This window comes from Aulostomus chinensis, chromosome 20 (assembly GCF_037954235.1).
Source record: "Aulostomus chinensis isolate RoL2024-O1b breed Wild chromosome 20, RoL_Achi_v1.0, whole genome shotgun sequence".
Lineage (NCBI taxonomy): Eukaryota > Metazoa > Chordata > Actinopteri > Syngnathiformes > Aulostomidae > Aulostomus > Aulostomus chinensis.
Genome location: NC_141339.1, coordinates 21,911,834 through 21,928,676, shown reverse-complemented (window position 1 = coordinate 21,928,676; position 16,843 = coordinate 21,911,834). Strand labels below are relative to the sequence as shown.

The following is a 16,843-nucleotide window of genomic DNA, read 5'->3' as shown; positions in this document are numbered from 1 at the left end:
CTGTACACTGGCATAATTCATACATTTCCAAAAATCCCTCCTCGCTGTGTCTGTCTTTCCCAGAGCAGAACAGAGCAAGCCAAAATGAAATAAAGCCTAAGATGTTATCAGGGTGATTGGTGCCAGCGGAGCTTGTCTGGGCCTGTGGTCTGGCGGGGCAGCGCTGGCCCGTACCAACGTTCATATGTGTGTGTGTGTGTGTGTGTGTGTGTGTGGTGAGGGGGTGGAGGGGTGGGATAGTGGTGGTGGTGGTGGTGGTGGGGGGGGGGGGTAAGAGTGTGTGTGTGTGTGTGTGTCCTTAAGGCACTGGATAGATGAAAGCTTTCTTTAACCATAAGCTATGCAGGAGCCGTGCCAGGAGCAGGAAATGTATCAGCGTGATAACAGCCAGAAAGACAGAGAGATAATGAGAAAGAAAGAAATGAGAGAGAGAGAGAGAGAGAGAGAGAGAGAGAGAGAGAGAGAGAGAGTGTTTGTGTGTGTGTGTGTGTGTGTGTGCGTGAGAGAGAGAGAGAACGAGCAAGAGAGCGAGAAAGAGAGAGAGGGAGGCCACAAGGGCGGCCCGGGGCCAAACGTAACGCCATCACACACATATTCTCTCCCTCTCTTACTCGCTCTCTCTGTCTCTCTCTCTCTCTTACACACACACACACACACACACACACACACACACACACACACACATACACACACACACGTCACTTCTAAATATGTGTTGGGTGTGTAGGTTGAGGGTTTGACACACCTGAGAATATGTCAGGGCCGAGAGAACAGAATTCACCTGAAGACACGACCGTTGCAATGCTTATAATGCGCCGTCGGCGTTGGCTGGATCACACCAGGACCTCAGACATGAAAGAGATGGAGGGAGCGACAGCGAGGTCTTATCTGGCCTGCCTGCTAGTTCTGACTGTGTTTTACATTTTCATTACTAGTTTACAGATAGTGTATCTGTGGGAAAGTAGCAAGCAATGGCAGTAATGTTCTTTTTAATTGTCTAAAATGTTTTTCGCCTCAGCTTACACCCAGACTCGCGTCCCGATGACGCTCTTCTTCTTCTGACAAGAAATAGACAAAAACACAGCAACTGGACTGGGCCTCATCGCGAGGAGATTGGAGGAGTGAATTTGTGCTTAAACGTACAATCTTGAACATTTTTGCTTCCATTCCAGCATTAATCTATTTGATCTCGAGGAGATAAACTAGCCATGTTTGATAAATCACATCTTTGTTTTATGCTAACCTTATTGAGAGCACATGTGCGCTGTAGATAGAAACCTCCAAATACTACAGGAGATATCCTGCAAATTTATTTGGCGACTCAAATCTCCTGCAGCCCACTCGTGGGTCATGAACAGGGCTGCAGCTAAGGACTTTTTTAAATTTATTTATTTTTTTAATGATGATCGGTGAATTGTTAAGTCGAGAAAATGTCCAAAAAAATGTATGAAAATTGCTCGTCAACAAATCCTTGAGCCTGAAGTCACGTTTTCAAATGTTGTTTTTTTTTTTGTCAATCCAAAACTCTCCATTTTTTTTGTCATAAATTACAAAAAAAAAGCAGCAGAAGCTACGTGTCGTTTTTGACATTTGACAGAAATTATTGATCAATTTTGTAAAAAAAAAAAAAAAAAAAAAGAGTTGGCGATTCACTTTCCTCCCATGGAGTTTGATTGTTGTGGCTCAGTCACAACCCAGTGGCGGGTTTACAAAGGGAAGTTTAGGACTAAATCTTTTTAAATGCTTCATGATCAATTAAATTGCAATTGCAGCCAACTGACTTTGACAAATGAAATGTCAGAAATAGCGAAAAAAAAGTTACCATCAAATATATAATCAGATCAGCAGACACCAAAAGGTATTCAGCGACCAGTTTGTTTTCAGGCCGCTTTGCTTTAAAAATGATGTGAGTGATTAATTATGTTGTTGTTGATCAACGCCCTGTCAGGCTTTTAATTGAGGAATCACCGAATCCTTTCAGCTTTAACAATTAAAAGTGCTTCAAATACCCACATCCTGCTTTTCAAAATCACTCCAGATTGAGCAACAGCTACATTTTTCCATTTTTATTTCCATCACTCCCTCTTTTGTTATTTCGGTTACTAAGCTAACACTAATTAGATAGCTCGCAAATTGGTGTCAAATGATGCAACACTCCTTTGTGTGCTGGTTCCTCTGATGCTCGCAGCTTCTGCTTTGTGTTGGACTAAAAAGCACTGTACCCACTCGCAGCCGACACGCTGCCTGAATGAAGCCGACTGAAATCGTGGCGTTTTGGAGGCTGAATGTTAAGAAGACTCCAGCTGCCCCTCCGCAGTCACTAGGACGCTACGCCACGACTGAAGCATGTGAGGGGCAAGTTTTATAACAGGCTGATTGGGTTGGAAAGGCCTGTGTGCTGCGTCCGGGGCTGGGATGGTATTTTCCTGTGGGCTGCTAGTTAAGTGGGACTGGCTGCTTGGCTCCAATGGGCAGAGCCAGCTGGGGACCATTACTACTGCTGGAAGAAAATAGCACCCCGTCACAGAATGGTAGACGAGGACGCACACACACCTAACATATGCGTACAGAACAGTATAAACAATCACAGAAGGAGTCATGAAAGCATCATTACCTCCCCCCCTCCGTTTTTTTTGTTGTTTTTTTTTAGATTCACATCCCGTGTTCCTTTCTGGTTCTGTTTCCAACGACGTAGTTTAATGAACATTTTGAAGCATCGCAAACCTCCAACAAAAACCTGGGGGATTTTATCAATGAGATTAAAAAAAAAACAAAAATTTTTACAAATGTCAGACGTGCAGCCTTTTTGTTGGTGTTTCGGGTCGTGGGTTCATCACGGAACGTGAATCGTAAGTTGTATTTCCGTTCAGTTGCGAAGTGAATTCGTAGGAAACCGTGTCTATGTTGCCAGTGAAGGAAATGTGTATTGTGGATCAGTTATGCTTCGTTATGCAGCCAGAAGGTGGCGGTATATTATGCAAAGTTGTAGCTGTGACGGAGTAGAAGAAGAAGAATCAGTGGATTGTGGTGCTACCTTCAGCTGGACGAGTTGTTCTGAAGCGCCAGCCGGTACCGGACAAGTTGCTGCTGCTTTTGGAGTGTCTGGAAAAGACGAGAGAGGAAACAGCTGGTCAGTCACCTGAGCTAAAGGTGAAACGCCGCTCTAGCAGCTCTGCTGAGCCTACGGTTACGTCCCGTTTACGCTTTGTAGGACGTTTCTCTTAAAACGCATTCATCACTTAAATGGAAACCTCTGACACTCTGTCACTCATGCAGATGAGGGAATGCATGAGGAGAACACACAACTGCAGGGGAATTTACAGAAGGACATTTACTTATTACAAGTTAAGATAATAAGATAAGAACTGTGTGTCGGTGTCCTCTGTTTTATTTAATTTAGTTGAGCTGACATTCTTCACAAAGCCACATTTCCTCACACACACACACACTTGTGGAGAACAACACGGTACATTCCCACCACTGTTTGTGTCAAATGATTGATCCAATAAGAAAAGTAATAAAGCCATACAGCAGAATTGTCACACACATGTCAAAGTCAATTTCCAATGTGCTGCCAGTGAGGAGTGTGTGGACAAACGGAGAGTCCCCCAGGGGTATAACTGAAGCTCATTTGGATGTAAAATCTCAAACAAACATTGTGTGAGTCCATAAAGTCAGTCTCCATTTCATTGTCAAAGCAGCTTTTTTTTTTTAAGGGGGGGGGGGGGTTCTTTTGATGACATCACCTGTTCAAATTTTCAGCCGCGACCGGTGGATTTCTTATTCATGGCAGCATGCTTCCCTACCATCGCTCTGCCAGGCAATTTTTTTGGGGACGCCGCCTGCGTCACGTGAGAGTCGATGGGTGGTTTGTTAACGACTCATTCAAAGGGGTTTTTACCTTTTCTGAAGAAGAGTAAATGTGCAAAAATGGAGATGGAGAGTCTCTGATTTGCTGTGACGCCGCAAATCCTCTGGTCTTCACAGATATTTTCAAACCGGGACAGTACCACGATACTAGCTGGTACTTTTACAATTAGTACACGTCCAACCGAAGTTAAAACCTGAAGACCCCTCTTTGTTTTTTTGCCAGTGCTCGCAATCTTCTTCTACTCTTTCACAGCCACACGTAACGTTGCTTATACCGCCATCTTCTGGTGGCATCGCGTAACCGATATTCTCTGCTCCGTACCGGTTGATCGAAACACAACAAACGCGCGGTTCCTTTTTTGCAACATATCCACCGCTAGCTTAGAACATGCCCCACAGTTACAGGTAAACACAGTCGACGGCGCCACAGCTGGCGATGCAATTTCTCATTCTGACAGCAGTTTTTCTCCACTTTCCTCCCGCCTTCATTCATCCTCTCCTCCATCTTGCTGATCCCTCTCTCTCTCTCTCTCTTTTACATCGTCTCACATCTACAAGCATGCCTGAGTGTCATCCATTTTTCAGCATCACATGACAGACAGCAGACCCCACATGTGAGTGCATCCCCCCAAAACAGTCTATGCATGAAGCAGTGCATGGGAGCAGGCAGGCGGGCGGGCAGGCAGGCACTGGGACCAGTTAGGAGCTGACGGCGATGAGTCAGGCTTAGAGAAATGCCACAAAGAGCTTAGCTAATGCACTTTATGGAGCTCCCTTTTTCTTTTCATTCTCTTTTTTTTTCCCCCTTCTATATCGCTCACTTTTTCTTCCCTTTGTCCCAGAAACCGAGCCAAAAGTCATAGCTCTTAACTGGCAGAGAGGTCTTGCCGGTTTTTCCATGGTGCACCCCCCCACCCCCATGCCCTGGCTGGGATAGCTGGTCTCATGGGAATGTAATGTCCCCCCTCGGTTGTGCTACATGAGAGTCTAGTTTACTCACGTATTGTTGTACTGCTGGACTTGCTCAATGTGTGTGTGTGTGTGTGTGTGTGTGTGCGTGTGCGTAAGATCAAGTTGCTGGAGATACCTGATCCCTTTCATTGTTCATTTGACCCGCATCCCAGGAGGCATGGGGGTCAGGGTGGAGCACCTAGATATCTTGTACAGGTGCTTAGTGTCGACCTGAGAGAAAAGGATGAAAACGGACAAAAACAACAAGTTCTCCAACCCAAACGTTCAGTTCTTAGAACCTGTTGTCACAACCCATGAGGTTATCTGTGGTTAAACACGATGATGTTTCACGATATCTAAACGCTACGGTTGAGGTCAGCTGAGGGGGAAGTCACTGCTTGAGCTCAAATAAGCTCCTAAGTTAAGGTTAAGTTGAACAGAGGAATTTATTGCTAGTGTGTTATTGACCCATCCATCACCCACACTCCTCCCTGCACAACCTCTCACGCACGTCCGTTACCTGACCTCCTGCTTTGCTCTGGTTGTGATTATTATGACCACTAGAGGGCATCTGTCTTGCAAGTCCTCTGCCCGTAGGATTCATAAAGTTCATAGGACCTCATGACAACACAGGAGAAGTTTCTTCATGCACTTTAAACAATGGCGGCTTTGGAGTTAGAGCAAATGAATGCTAAATAAAAGTTACGTGACTAAAAGAGCCGCTACGCTAAAAAAGGAGCGGAGACCTGAGAAGGAGGCGGTGTGGGGGTGGAAATGCAGCAGATGCGATCATCGTGGCTTCCAGTTACATGTCTAGAGAGGTGCGCGTCACGCTATTGTGGAGGCGACGCAGTAGGCATGGTTGTCCTTTACCTGGGGACAGCTCGTATTTTCAATGCAAATTACCCACCGTATTGTTCGCCCTGTGAGAGCTGAATGTGAGCGGCCTCCCGTCATGCCTGGACGTTACATAGAGGCTCGTACGTGGGGGACAGTGCCTGTCCTATAAAGATGAGCCTTAAGAAACCAGGATCACACAAGGTTCCTTGGAAACGCTGGTGCTTTCAAATATGTCTTTTCATGTCAGTATCAGTCGTGTTCAGCCACGTGAATTTATGTCCTATAATAAAGGACATGAATTAGTATATGATACTAATCTCAGCCTGTGTGTGTGTGTGTGTGTGTGTGTGTGTGTGTGTGCGCGCGTGTGTGTGGCGTTCCATTCAATAAAATTTTTCGAAAACATTCTTTCAAGAACACTGTTTCTTTAAATCCTCTATCTTGCTGTCAGGCATTTCAGCTGGTCATATTAGCTGAACACACACACACACACACACACACACACACACACACACACAGATGTATAAGGTTAGCTGGCTGAAGCTGGTTTGAGTTAGCGTGGAGCCAGTCACACTGTGTGAGAGCCTTACCCCCTGCCTGCTACTGCCACCCTCCACAGTCTCTCTCCTTCTTTCTGCCTCTTATTCTTTCTCTATGTCTGTGTGACAGTCAGCCGCTGCTCGCCAGGGCTGCAGTTTAGCGTCCAAGCTCCCCGTGAAACGCACACACTCACTCACACACACACACACACACAACCATGCACGTTTGATCTGCGTGGCCCCCGTGTCTCCTGATTAGCCCCCTTCATGACAAACAAGCCATCAGAGCAGAGTGGAGTGGAGCACGGAAGAAGGAGGAGGAGGAGGAGAAGAAGGAGGGACGGATGGGAGATGTGAGAAGGAGGAGAGGTGCAGAGGTGTAAGGGGTGGGCAGGGGGTGAGGTGTGGAGGTTGGGACCCCTGGGGACCCCTAGATCACAGCCATGCTAATGAGGAGCTGCTTTGCCAGCAGGAGAGGTGTCAGCTAACCCCTGACAGGTGCACACACGCGTACTCCCAGGGCTTGCTCTCGCACGTGTGTGTGTTGGTGGGAGTGTGCATGTGTGTGCACAAAGAGTGTCGAGGAGAGGAGGGGCTGCAGGGACAGGTTTGAGTCCCAGTGGCCTAGCCTGCGGGCGGCTTTGTTCTGTATGTAAATCTGTCGCCGTGGCGTTCTGTGGCCCTTGATGGAATGTTGGAGCAGCACAGCAAACCTGAACCCCAGGAATGCTGCAGTACACACACACACACACACACACACACACACGCACGCACATTATTGTCAATTAGGACTTTTTCTTGCAAGTCTTGCAGAGTTGATTTGACATCAGTGGACATTCATTACCATCCACTCGCTGTCAGCAGAGAAGCTCCAGCAGTTTGCTCGTCTTGTTGAAGCCTCGCTAGTGTATTTTTGTTATTTTTCTGCGGTCTTATTATAAATCCCTCCAGATTACAGCATCTGATAAAGGAATGGAGGGGGCTCATGCTACAAAATCAAACTTAGGCAGGAGGGACTGCATTTGTGAATTCCTAAATTAAACACAAATCCACATGTCTGCACCATACGCCTGATGTCTACTTCACCCCCCCCCCCCCCACACACACACACACACACCACCACCACAATCCCCCAACCCGCCACCCTCCCTCCCCACGCTCACACCAATTTTTCTATGCCGGCCATATGCGAACAGTCAATACCGTGGCTCTGCTTCATTCACTGGCATTTTGTTTGTACTTTTTAAGGCAAAATAATGGCTATAAAAGGCAATCTGGAAGGAATAAAATCTGATGTAAAGCTCAGATCTTAGTCCCTGAAGACTGGTTTAATTGGCCCGGTGGTTTTTGGGGAAAAAAAAAAAAAAAAAACAGGGGAGAAGGAGAGCATTATTACAGGCCCACCTCAGCTCACGCATGTGCCAATGTTTTAATAACTTCCTCCAGGGCTGCTGGCCCTCAGCTCTTGTTTTGTTGTTGCTCTCTTTCATGGGAAAGTTTACCTGCGTGGACACCTGGGCCCAACGAAGCCTGATAGAAGAGTTAACGTCAGGGTTTCATATGTTCCCGAATATCTCCTTCTCATCTCAGTCCCATCCGTCATCTGTGTGTATGTGTGTGTGTGTGTGTGTGTGTGTGTGTGTGTGTGTGTGTGTGTGTGTGTGTGTGTGTGTGTGTTCGATGTGTCACTGTCAGAGGTAAATTGGACCATCAGGTCCAGCATCAGTGTCGAGTGGAGAAGATAACTATGCTAACTGCTAGTTGACCTTGGTGGTCATCAGTGGAGGGGGCCCCTGCCTGCCAGTCCAGCAGACCTCAGTAATTACCACAAACTGCTGCATGACACGGCCCACCGTGGTTTTCTAATGAAGGCTTTTATTGGCTGGAGCAGCGAGTGCAGACAACGCTAACCCTCCTCTAGCGGGAGGAGATGGTGGTACCTTTCTAAACAGATGCGTCCAGCCAGCAGCCTTTGGTAGTACTGCCCTGTCTGTAGGTGTTATGGAACAACCCACCGGTGTAATGCAGTGGTTCCCAACATGAGGGTTGGGATCCCCTAGAGGGGTCATAAGATACAGATGTGGGGTTGCAGGATAATTTCCACAAATCAAAAAAGATTGAGGATGATTAAAATGGTCTTGATTGTCTCTAAAGATAAAAAAAGTTCTTTAACTACTATAAATGTGGCAGCTGAATTTGAAATGTTGATGTTTTTGAGCAGGCCTGTAAGTGTGTGTGTGTGCCATGTTACCACCTCCAGGGACAGTGGGGATCACGAGTACTATGAGTAACGTGATACAATACTGTAGTACAGTAAAATCACAATTTGTGTTACAATCTGCAAAGAAGGCCCATAGAAAAAGAAACTATGTTTGGATGTATTTATTGGTTTGATAGTGAGTGACACTCCCTCTCTACTCCTTTTCAAACACGTTGTTATAAAATGTTTGGAAATTCAGTTTGTCTTTTCTGTTGTCCTTGTCAGTCGGCTGATCATCAGCTGACTCTTTTTCATTGTATTTCTGCAGGTTTTGTCCGAACCAAAATTCCAGGCGGTTCATATGTTTGTTTGTATGTTTGGCGCAAACATCGTATTTATTTTCTTTCCAGCTTGGTTGGATGCACTCGTCATTTGCATTGTCATGTGACGGATAACTGGCAGTTGCGTGACATTGCATCTTAGGTGATGTAGTGCAGTACATGTGAGGGAGAAACCTATCATGGCTCCTATGAAAAACCACATCTGAAGGACACACACAAGGGTAAACTACAAAGGAACGTGGCTAGAGGTGACTGTGATGGCCTGAAAGAACTGTCAATCAAGAACCGTCATTTTTGCTAAAGCTTTTCTCAGAAACGGCATGTAGCCGCCATGAGAGGGACTGCGGTGTGAGACATCTGTCCTCAACATCCGGCCTCCTGCTTGTTGGTTGTTGCACCCCTCTCACTCTTCTCTCATTTGTTATTCCAGGTTCTTTTCTATTCCCCTCTCCAAGCACCCCCCCCCCCCCCCTTCTGCTTGCTTGTTTGGGAAGTTGATGAAATTTGTCTTTGGCCGTCATTAGGCAGCAGCCATCAGCTGCCACTCTATTAGCTGCTACGCTTCCTTTAACAGCATATGGCACGGCTGTGTAAGATATGACAAGATGAGAATGCTGTTGTGGTGGAGGGGTGGAAGGTTGCGTGTGTGTGTGTGTGCGTTTGTGTGTGTGGGTGTGTGGGTGTTGGGGTTGTTATATTTGATTGGGTAGTTTGCGTGTGTGCCCACTAAAATGTAGATAACTGATAACAACCAAAATCGAGAGAGATCATCAATCCCACTCTCCAATCTCACATCTTAATTTCATATTGATCCATGTTTGTTGATTAGATTATACAGCTCCCTAGTCTATAGACCCATCTCAGTCCCCAGGGACATGTAAATAGCCTCTGAATGTGTGTGTGTGTGTGTGTGTGTGTGTGTGTGTTTGTCTGTGTGTGTGTGCGCGCGCACGCACCCTCAATCACGTCTGGTCCTTAAAGTCCCTCCACATCCACTCCTCTTACCCCCTCTACTCCTCCTCCTCCTCCTCCTCCTCCCCTCACTCACTCTCTTCTCCCTGTCCAAGCTGTTAAGCTGTCCAGCTCTCTGCTGCCAAGCGGCTGTGTGAAGCCCAGCCAAACTAAACACAGGCAGGCAGCCCGCCACTCGCCCTACACACACACACACACACACACACACACACACACACACACACACACACACACACACACACACACGTGCATAGGCACATACATCCACACACAAGCAGAAAACTACGTTCACACTCACGTCCACGCACGTACACAAGCTCGCACATGTTAGTAGCAGAAGTCAGGTCGTTTCCCACCCCACACAAACAGTGGGAGTGACGCCTGCAACAGATCCCCACTAATAGCAGAGAAAAACAGACAGAATCAGTAAATGAGCCCCTCATTAACTTTTTCTGACCCCGTCTCCCCTGGGGAAAGCCAAACCAATCACACCGCCAAATCAGCTTCCTGTACTAGACACTGATCCAACATCAGCTTTTGCTCATCTGTTCTGCATGGTACAAGTGTGTGAGTTTGTGTGTGTGTGTGTGTGTGTGTGTTACATTTCATGACAATAGCCAGCTTTTCAAGCAGTCAGACTTCTTAAAGGGTTCTTTTTCTTGACAACACAAGACTTTGGACAAGAGTAACTTCTCAGTCTTTGTTCTCCCCCTCTGGGCTCCAAGGTCTGGGACCCCCGTAGCGGTAGCCGCTGATGATAAAGTAGAGTCAGATGCCTTTCAAGCAAACACAAGTGCAGAAATGCTGCTTCACTGCTGGTCTGTGTTGAATTAGATGAATCCAGACTCTTTTTATAAGCCGGCTGACACTGCCGTGCTGCTGTGACTGATCGATTCATTCGGCCTTATTAAGCCACGCCATTTAAATGGGCAATTTGTCAATGAGTGACACACAGTTTGTGTGTGCAGCCCCAACTTATCGCTTTACTGTACTTGTTATTACACCAGTGACACAGAGCTCTGCTTCATGTGGATGTTGTGTGAAAACCTGAAAGATCTTTGCTGTTTACACATCATCTCCATCACCTTTGCTGTCATTCCTCTCGCGTGCCTCCCATCCTCTCTAATGCCACATCTCTCAAACACCCCTCATCAGTACCCCCCCCCCCCGCTCTTCCATTTTCTTTCTCCTCCAATGGTGTGGTGTTTTTTGCAAGGCTGCCTCCCCTGTCTCCATATGGAAATGACAGAGTAGACGAGATGGATCTGTATATTAAAGCCAAGCTGACATTAACATTAGCATAATGTGTCGTGGCCTGAGGGCAGTACCTGCCATCTGCATTAGCCTGTAGACACACACATACACTCACACACACACACACGCACGCACGCACGCATGCACGCACACAAACACGCGCATGCCTTAGTACACAAATGCACAAAGAAAGCTTATATAAGTATGTTTTTGGTGGATTAAGTCTCACAGGAACATTTATCTCTCTACATTAGAGTCACATGTCGGTTTGTGATTTTTATGTGCTTTTATGTTTTGAGTGTGTGCGTTTAAAAAAAAAAATCAATTAATGGAACAAAAATAATACAATTCATTGGACTGATTGGTTTCTCTCTTTGACCCGCAGATAAAGATGAGCCATCCAGCTACATCTGCACTAGCTGTAAGCAGACCTTCACCAGCGCCTGGTTCCTGCTTCAGCATGCCCAGCACATTCATGGCATCCGCATATACCTGGACAACCACCCGGCTAACTGTTCCCTCACTCCCCGCATGGCTCTCCCGCCACCCCCGGGTGCCGATGCCCTGCCCCGCTCGCCTCTCCCCACTTTTCTGGGTGACACCAACAATCCATTCCACCTCCTCCGCATGGCTGCACCCCTACTCAGGGAACATCCCCCACCCCCAGGGTTCATGGAGACCCGGCTGCCTGCGACGCCACCCTTTGTCAGCCCTCCTCCTCCTCCTAGACCCCCTTTAGAGCGCTTGGGCCCAGAGGAGATGGGGCTGCTGTCCCAGCACCCCAGTGCCTTTGAGAGGGTGATGCGGATGACCCCCATGGAGCCTCCTTCCATGGACTTCTCCCGACGTCTGAGGGAATTAGCAGGCAACACGACCAACAACGGGGGACCCACACCTCCTCTTTCACCCAACCGCGTGCCACCCATGCATCGCCTCCTAAGTCCCACACTCTTCCAGCCTGGCTCCAAGCCCCCAGCCTTTCTCACCTATGCCCCACAGCCACCCACCTCACAGGGGGCACACGGTTCCTCTAGCCCTCCCGACACCCAGGGTCAGAACCAAGCCCCTGGAAAAGCCAAATCGTGCGAGTTCTGTGGCAAGATATTCAAGTTCCAGAGCAACCTGATTGTCCACCGGCGCAGTCACACAGGTGAGAGGCCATACAAGTGTCATCTATGTGACCACGCCTGTTCCCAGGCCAGCAAGCTGAAGAGGCACATGAAGACACATATGCACAACAAGTCTGGGTCCATGGGTGGCTCCCCAGAACAGGGAAATAGAGGAGAGGGAGGCGAAGGTGAAGAAAAGAGCAGGGAAGGAAATGCAAGAGGTATTGGGATGGACAATGAGGAGGAGGAGGAGGAAGAGGAGGAAGAGGAAGAAGAGGAAGAAGAGGAAGAGGAGGAGTTGAGGAATGGAAGTCGGCCGGACTCCAACTTAAGTGAGGACTCTCAGGAGTTCAACCAGAACAGGGACAATGGTCCCAGACAGTCTCCCCAGGAGAAGCACCTGAGCGGGGACAGAGTCAGTGACAGTGGTGGGGTGGGCATCATGCACCCCTACAACCATCTTGACAATCACCTTAGACTTAACCCTAACAAGAGAAGCCTGGAGAGGCAGCCCAACGGAGACGGAGGAGAGAGGGGAGACACAGACAGGGACAGACAGACTGACAGGGAGCAGGACAGACAGCAGGACGAGCAGGACGAGCAGAGGCCCATGATGAACGGCAGGATCAGCGTATCTGAAGCAGAATCCTTCCCTGGGCTGTTCCAGCGTCGGCCCACCCCCATCACCAGCCCGAGCCCCTCCAACAACAAGAGGATCAAGATCGAGAAGGAACAGCTGGAGATTCCCCCGACTATTCCGCTTATCTCCCCGGAAAATGTCTACTCTCAGCTCCTAGCCGGCTACGCTGCTTCACGCCACTTCATCAGAGAACCCTTCTTGGGATTCACCGACTCGCGCCACTCCCCGTTTGCCACCTCCTCTGAGCACTCCTCCTCTGAGACGGGTAGCCTCAGATTCTCCACTCCACCTGGGGAGCTGATGGAAGGAGGGAGCGCTTCAGGACGCAGTGGCAGCAGCACCCCTCACCTCATGCGGGGACCTGGACCTGGCAGACCCCCGAGTTCCAAGGAGAGGAGGAATGACACCTGTGAGTATTGCGGCAAGGTGTTCAAGAACTGCAGCAACCTGACGGTGCACCGACGCAGTCATACAGGGGAACGGCCCTACAAGTGTGACCTGTGCAGCTACGCCTGCGCCCAGAGCTCCAAGCTGACGCGCCACATGAAGACCCACGGGCAATTTGGGAAGGAGGTGTACCGCTGCGACATCTGCCACATGCCCTTCAGTGTCTACAGCACGCTGGAGAAACACATGAAGAAGTGGCATGGCGAACATTTGATGGCCAGCGAGGTCAAACTGGAGCAAGCGGACAGAGGTTAAGCCAGCAACTCTGAGTTATACAGCCAGTGTACACAAGCAAACACACACACACACACACACACATGCACACACACCGACTCCCTATGACTACTTCTTCAGCTGTGGGGCAAAGCTGGATAATCTCTCTCTTAAAAAAAAAAAAAAAAAAATTAAGACTGATTGATGTTAATCTTTTTTTTTTCCTTGTCACAGACACCTGAGAATATAAACAAAAGGGAAACTTTAATGAGAACTTGTCTGAAACGCCCATCTTGGTGTTTCTTGGCAAACCGTCTGAGGATTTTATCAGTTAGGAATCCATGGAGCCTTTCTACTGTGCAATAATTTCTGTATTTATTGGATTTTTGTAATGATATTTGGCATGTGCAGATACATCTTTGTGGGGTTTCATATGGAGTTAGTTTTGAAATGTGCTAAAACCTTTTTTTTTTTCTTTTCTAAAAATGCGATAACTGGAAAGAAGTCACCCTTAAAACAATTTTTATTTCCTTTGAGGAAGCTTATTATCAGTAAAATAGTGTGAAGCGGTTAGCTTTTAAAAGTAATGTTTTCTATATTTACTGCAGCAGCGGACTACAATCCATTCCCTCTCATATAGGCCTAAAGCACTGAATGTCAGCCTGACAATAAAACATCATGCTGGATTTAAAAAATCCAACATTATCTTATAAACCTGATGAGTTGCTTTTAATTTATTCTGGGAATTTGTCTTTTTAAATATTGGCTTGTGAATAATTTCAAAATACAGTTACTGTATTGCTGTCCTTGCTACAGTCAGGACGTAAATAAAGGTTGCACTTGATGGATATTCCCTTAACTGATGCTCAGTACATTCCCAGTGTAGGATTAAACCACCATATTTAATATGTTAAATAAGTTAAGACTACTTGTGATAAATGTGAGGAGAACAGTCCTGTTTATGGTTTGTAAATATATTCTTTTTTTTTAATATATATATGTTAAACTAGCCCCGACTGTACATGAGAGATGGCCTAAAACTTTACAATCAGAAGACCAGCTGCTTGCATCATCCTCCGTATATACGACAGTAAGTGTAACTAGCATACATGACGTCAGAGCTACAAGATTATCACTCCCCCGTCCCACGTGTGCTCACTCAAAGTCAGTTTGTTCAACTAAAACTACTTCAACAATTGTAACACGTTCCGAATCATTCTTTATCTCCCTCTCAAGCCTGGCGTGACAACTCTCTCTGACCCAGGGTGACTTCCTGCGTCCCCCTTAGGACCTGTGAAATGGTTCCAAATGAAATTCATATCAATATGTGTTAGCGTGCGTGTGTGTTCGTCTCCCTGCAGTGCGCTCTAAGCCTCTCTCCGACGGCGTCTTTTCACAGTTCACTAGCTCAGATTCATGCATTAGAGCGGCTTTTAAAAGGAAGCCCTGTTCATTCGCCGCACAAAGTGATACGGGTTTAACTCCCAGTAACAGATTTTGAGACAGTGTGCATGTTCGTGACTTTTGGGGATTACGGCTTTTATTTTCTGCATCGTTCATTCTGAAATGAATCTGGTACAAAAAAAAGAGGCTATATGAGTTATGATAATTTTGAGCACAGCTGCACTAAGGGGGTGGCAGCGTGACCTTGAGAAAGGGCTATTCTCATAGTAAAAAAATCAAAGATTGGGACTGAGAAATAAAGTAGAAAGAAATGGAGGGAGAGGGAGCAAGACCTTGACCAGGGAGAGGAGTCAGTCAAATGAAATTGGAAGCATATGAAATGTGTGGTTTTTTTTTTGTACCCAAATGCACATTGACTGGCCACATCTTATAACGGACCATCAGAGTGAGACGGAGCGAGAGGGAAGGAGACAGCGAAGCCACATGAAGGGAGATTTAGACGACATCTTTCATTTTAGTCCTGCAGTTCTGAATGGTCAAAAAAAAAAGAAAAAAAATCATCCTCACTTTACAGTTCGACCTTTTTTTTTTTCCTAATGTCATAAGCACCATTTTTTTTTTATAGGAATGCCTTCAATGCGAATCCCTCTCTTTACGAGTTTTTGATTTCTCCAGTTGTTAAGGAATAAAACGGTCAAATTGGCTGAAAAGCTACGTTAAGCTCGCTTACACAAGTTGACACGCACAGTGAATTGTTCCAGATCGAGGCCCAAATGAGCCATACAGCTATGAAATGTATCACAAACCAGATAAAAATCACACATTCAGTCTTACAATATGTTTACAGTGTTGAAGTGTGCCATAAATGAAATACATAAATGTGTAAGTGTCTAAAAATGATAATAAAGTATTGTTTTCTCCGATGTTTTTTGAACGCCATAGCAGTTTTGTATGATTATGCTGGTGGAGGGATTTTATCTTCATTAATATGTTTCTGTACTTGTTCACTGTATTTGAAGACATTTTTAGAAATGTAATATTACAGATTCATGCCAGGTTATTATTTTTTTTTTCTTCCTAACAAGAGTGATGCCATAACTGAGTATCTGTCTCTACTTCCTATTTTTATTTTTATTTTTATTTTTAATGAGTTTCCTGTTGTTGGTTTGGTTAAGCTATGTCCTTATGTGGATGTAAAACTGAATAAAAAAAGAAGCCTGAGATTAAAGGAAGAACCTTCAGCAGGGGAATCGTACGGTTTGTGTGGGAATGCTTTTCCAAATTTATGAGACATTTATGGACATCATGTTTTTCTGTTGTTTTTTCCTCCTGGTTGGTTGAAGGTCTTGTGACGGCACTCACAACTGTAATTTTAAAATGCATTTTCATATTTCACTTTTCACGACTTTCACTTAACGCTCTTTGTACAAAATAGTTTCCTTGTTCTTTTTGGGAGGAGTGCATCATTGTGGAAAAAAAAAAAAGTGATTTCAGAACAGTACACATCTGCTGTTTTGAACATATATGTATTTTTGTAATGTGTTGAAAAATCAATACAAGAAAGCCAACACTTCAATAAATGTTGCAATTGCTCTATGATTGAAGCAACTTTTAATTCTGGTTATTTCATCTTCCTTGCTGTCAGTGAGTCCACCACACCTTATAATCTACACCACATCTATGAGCAAACAACAAATATCAATTAATTTAGAAACTGACTGAGCAAAAATACACCCTTATTTTTGTTATAACATCATAATCTGGAAAACAGGGAGATTCGTATTTGCACTTTTCTGTCCTACAAACAAAATCACATGGAATCAGAAACTTTCTGAAAGTTGAGCAGGTTGGATTCCGGTTGCATTGTCAGCTGATTGTCTCATTCACACACACTTGCACGCACACTGATGGAGGAAGCTGCCATGCAACAAACACACCAAGCAGCTCATTGGGAGCCATCAGGGGTTCAGGGTCTTGCTCAAGGACACTGCGGCACCTTCCCTGTGTAAATACAACTGGTTTTGATCATCGTGGCAACTCGATATCATCCTGGGACATAGTTG

General features: G+C 46.0%; 1 protein-coding gene across 2 annotated transcripts in view; it reads left to right on the top strand.

Moving 5' to 3' along the window:
* The window catches only part of bcl11bb (BCL11 transcription factor B b), a 35,173-nt gene extending 18,811 nt beyond the window's left edge, over window positions 1-16,362 (top strand). For both annotated transcript variants that reach the window (XM_086189269.1, XM_086189267.1), the window contains exon 3: window positions 11,353-16,362. In XM_086189269.1, the coding sequence (XP_086045395.1) occupies window positions 11,353-13,418 (2,066 nt within the window). In that variant the 3' untranslated portion in view covers window positions 13,419-16,362. The remainder of the gene's footprint in view (window positions 1-11,352) is intronic.
* Window positions 16,363-16,843: the final 481 nt, after the last annotated feature.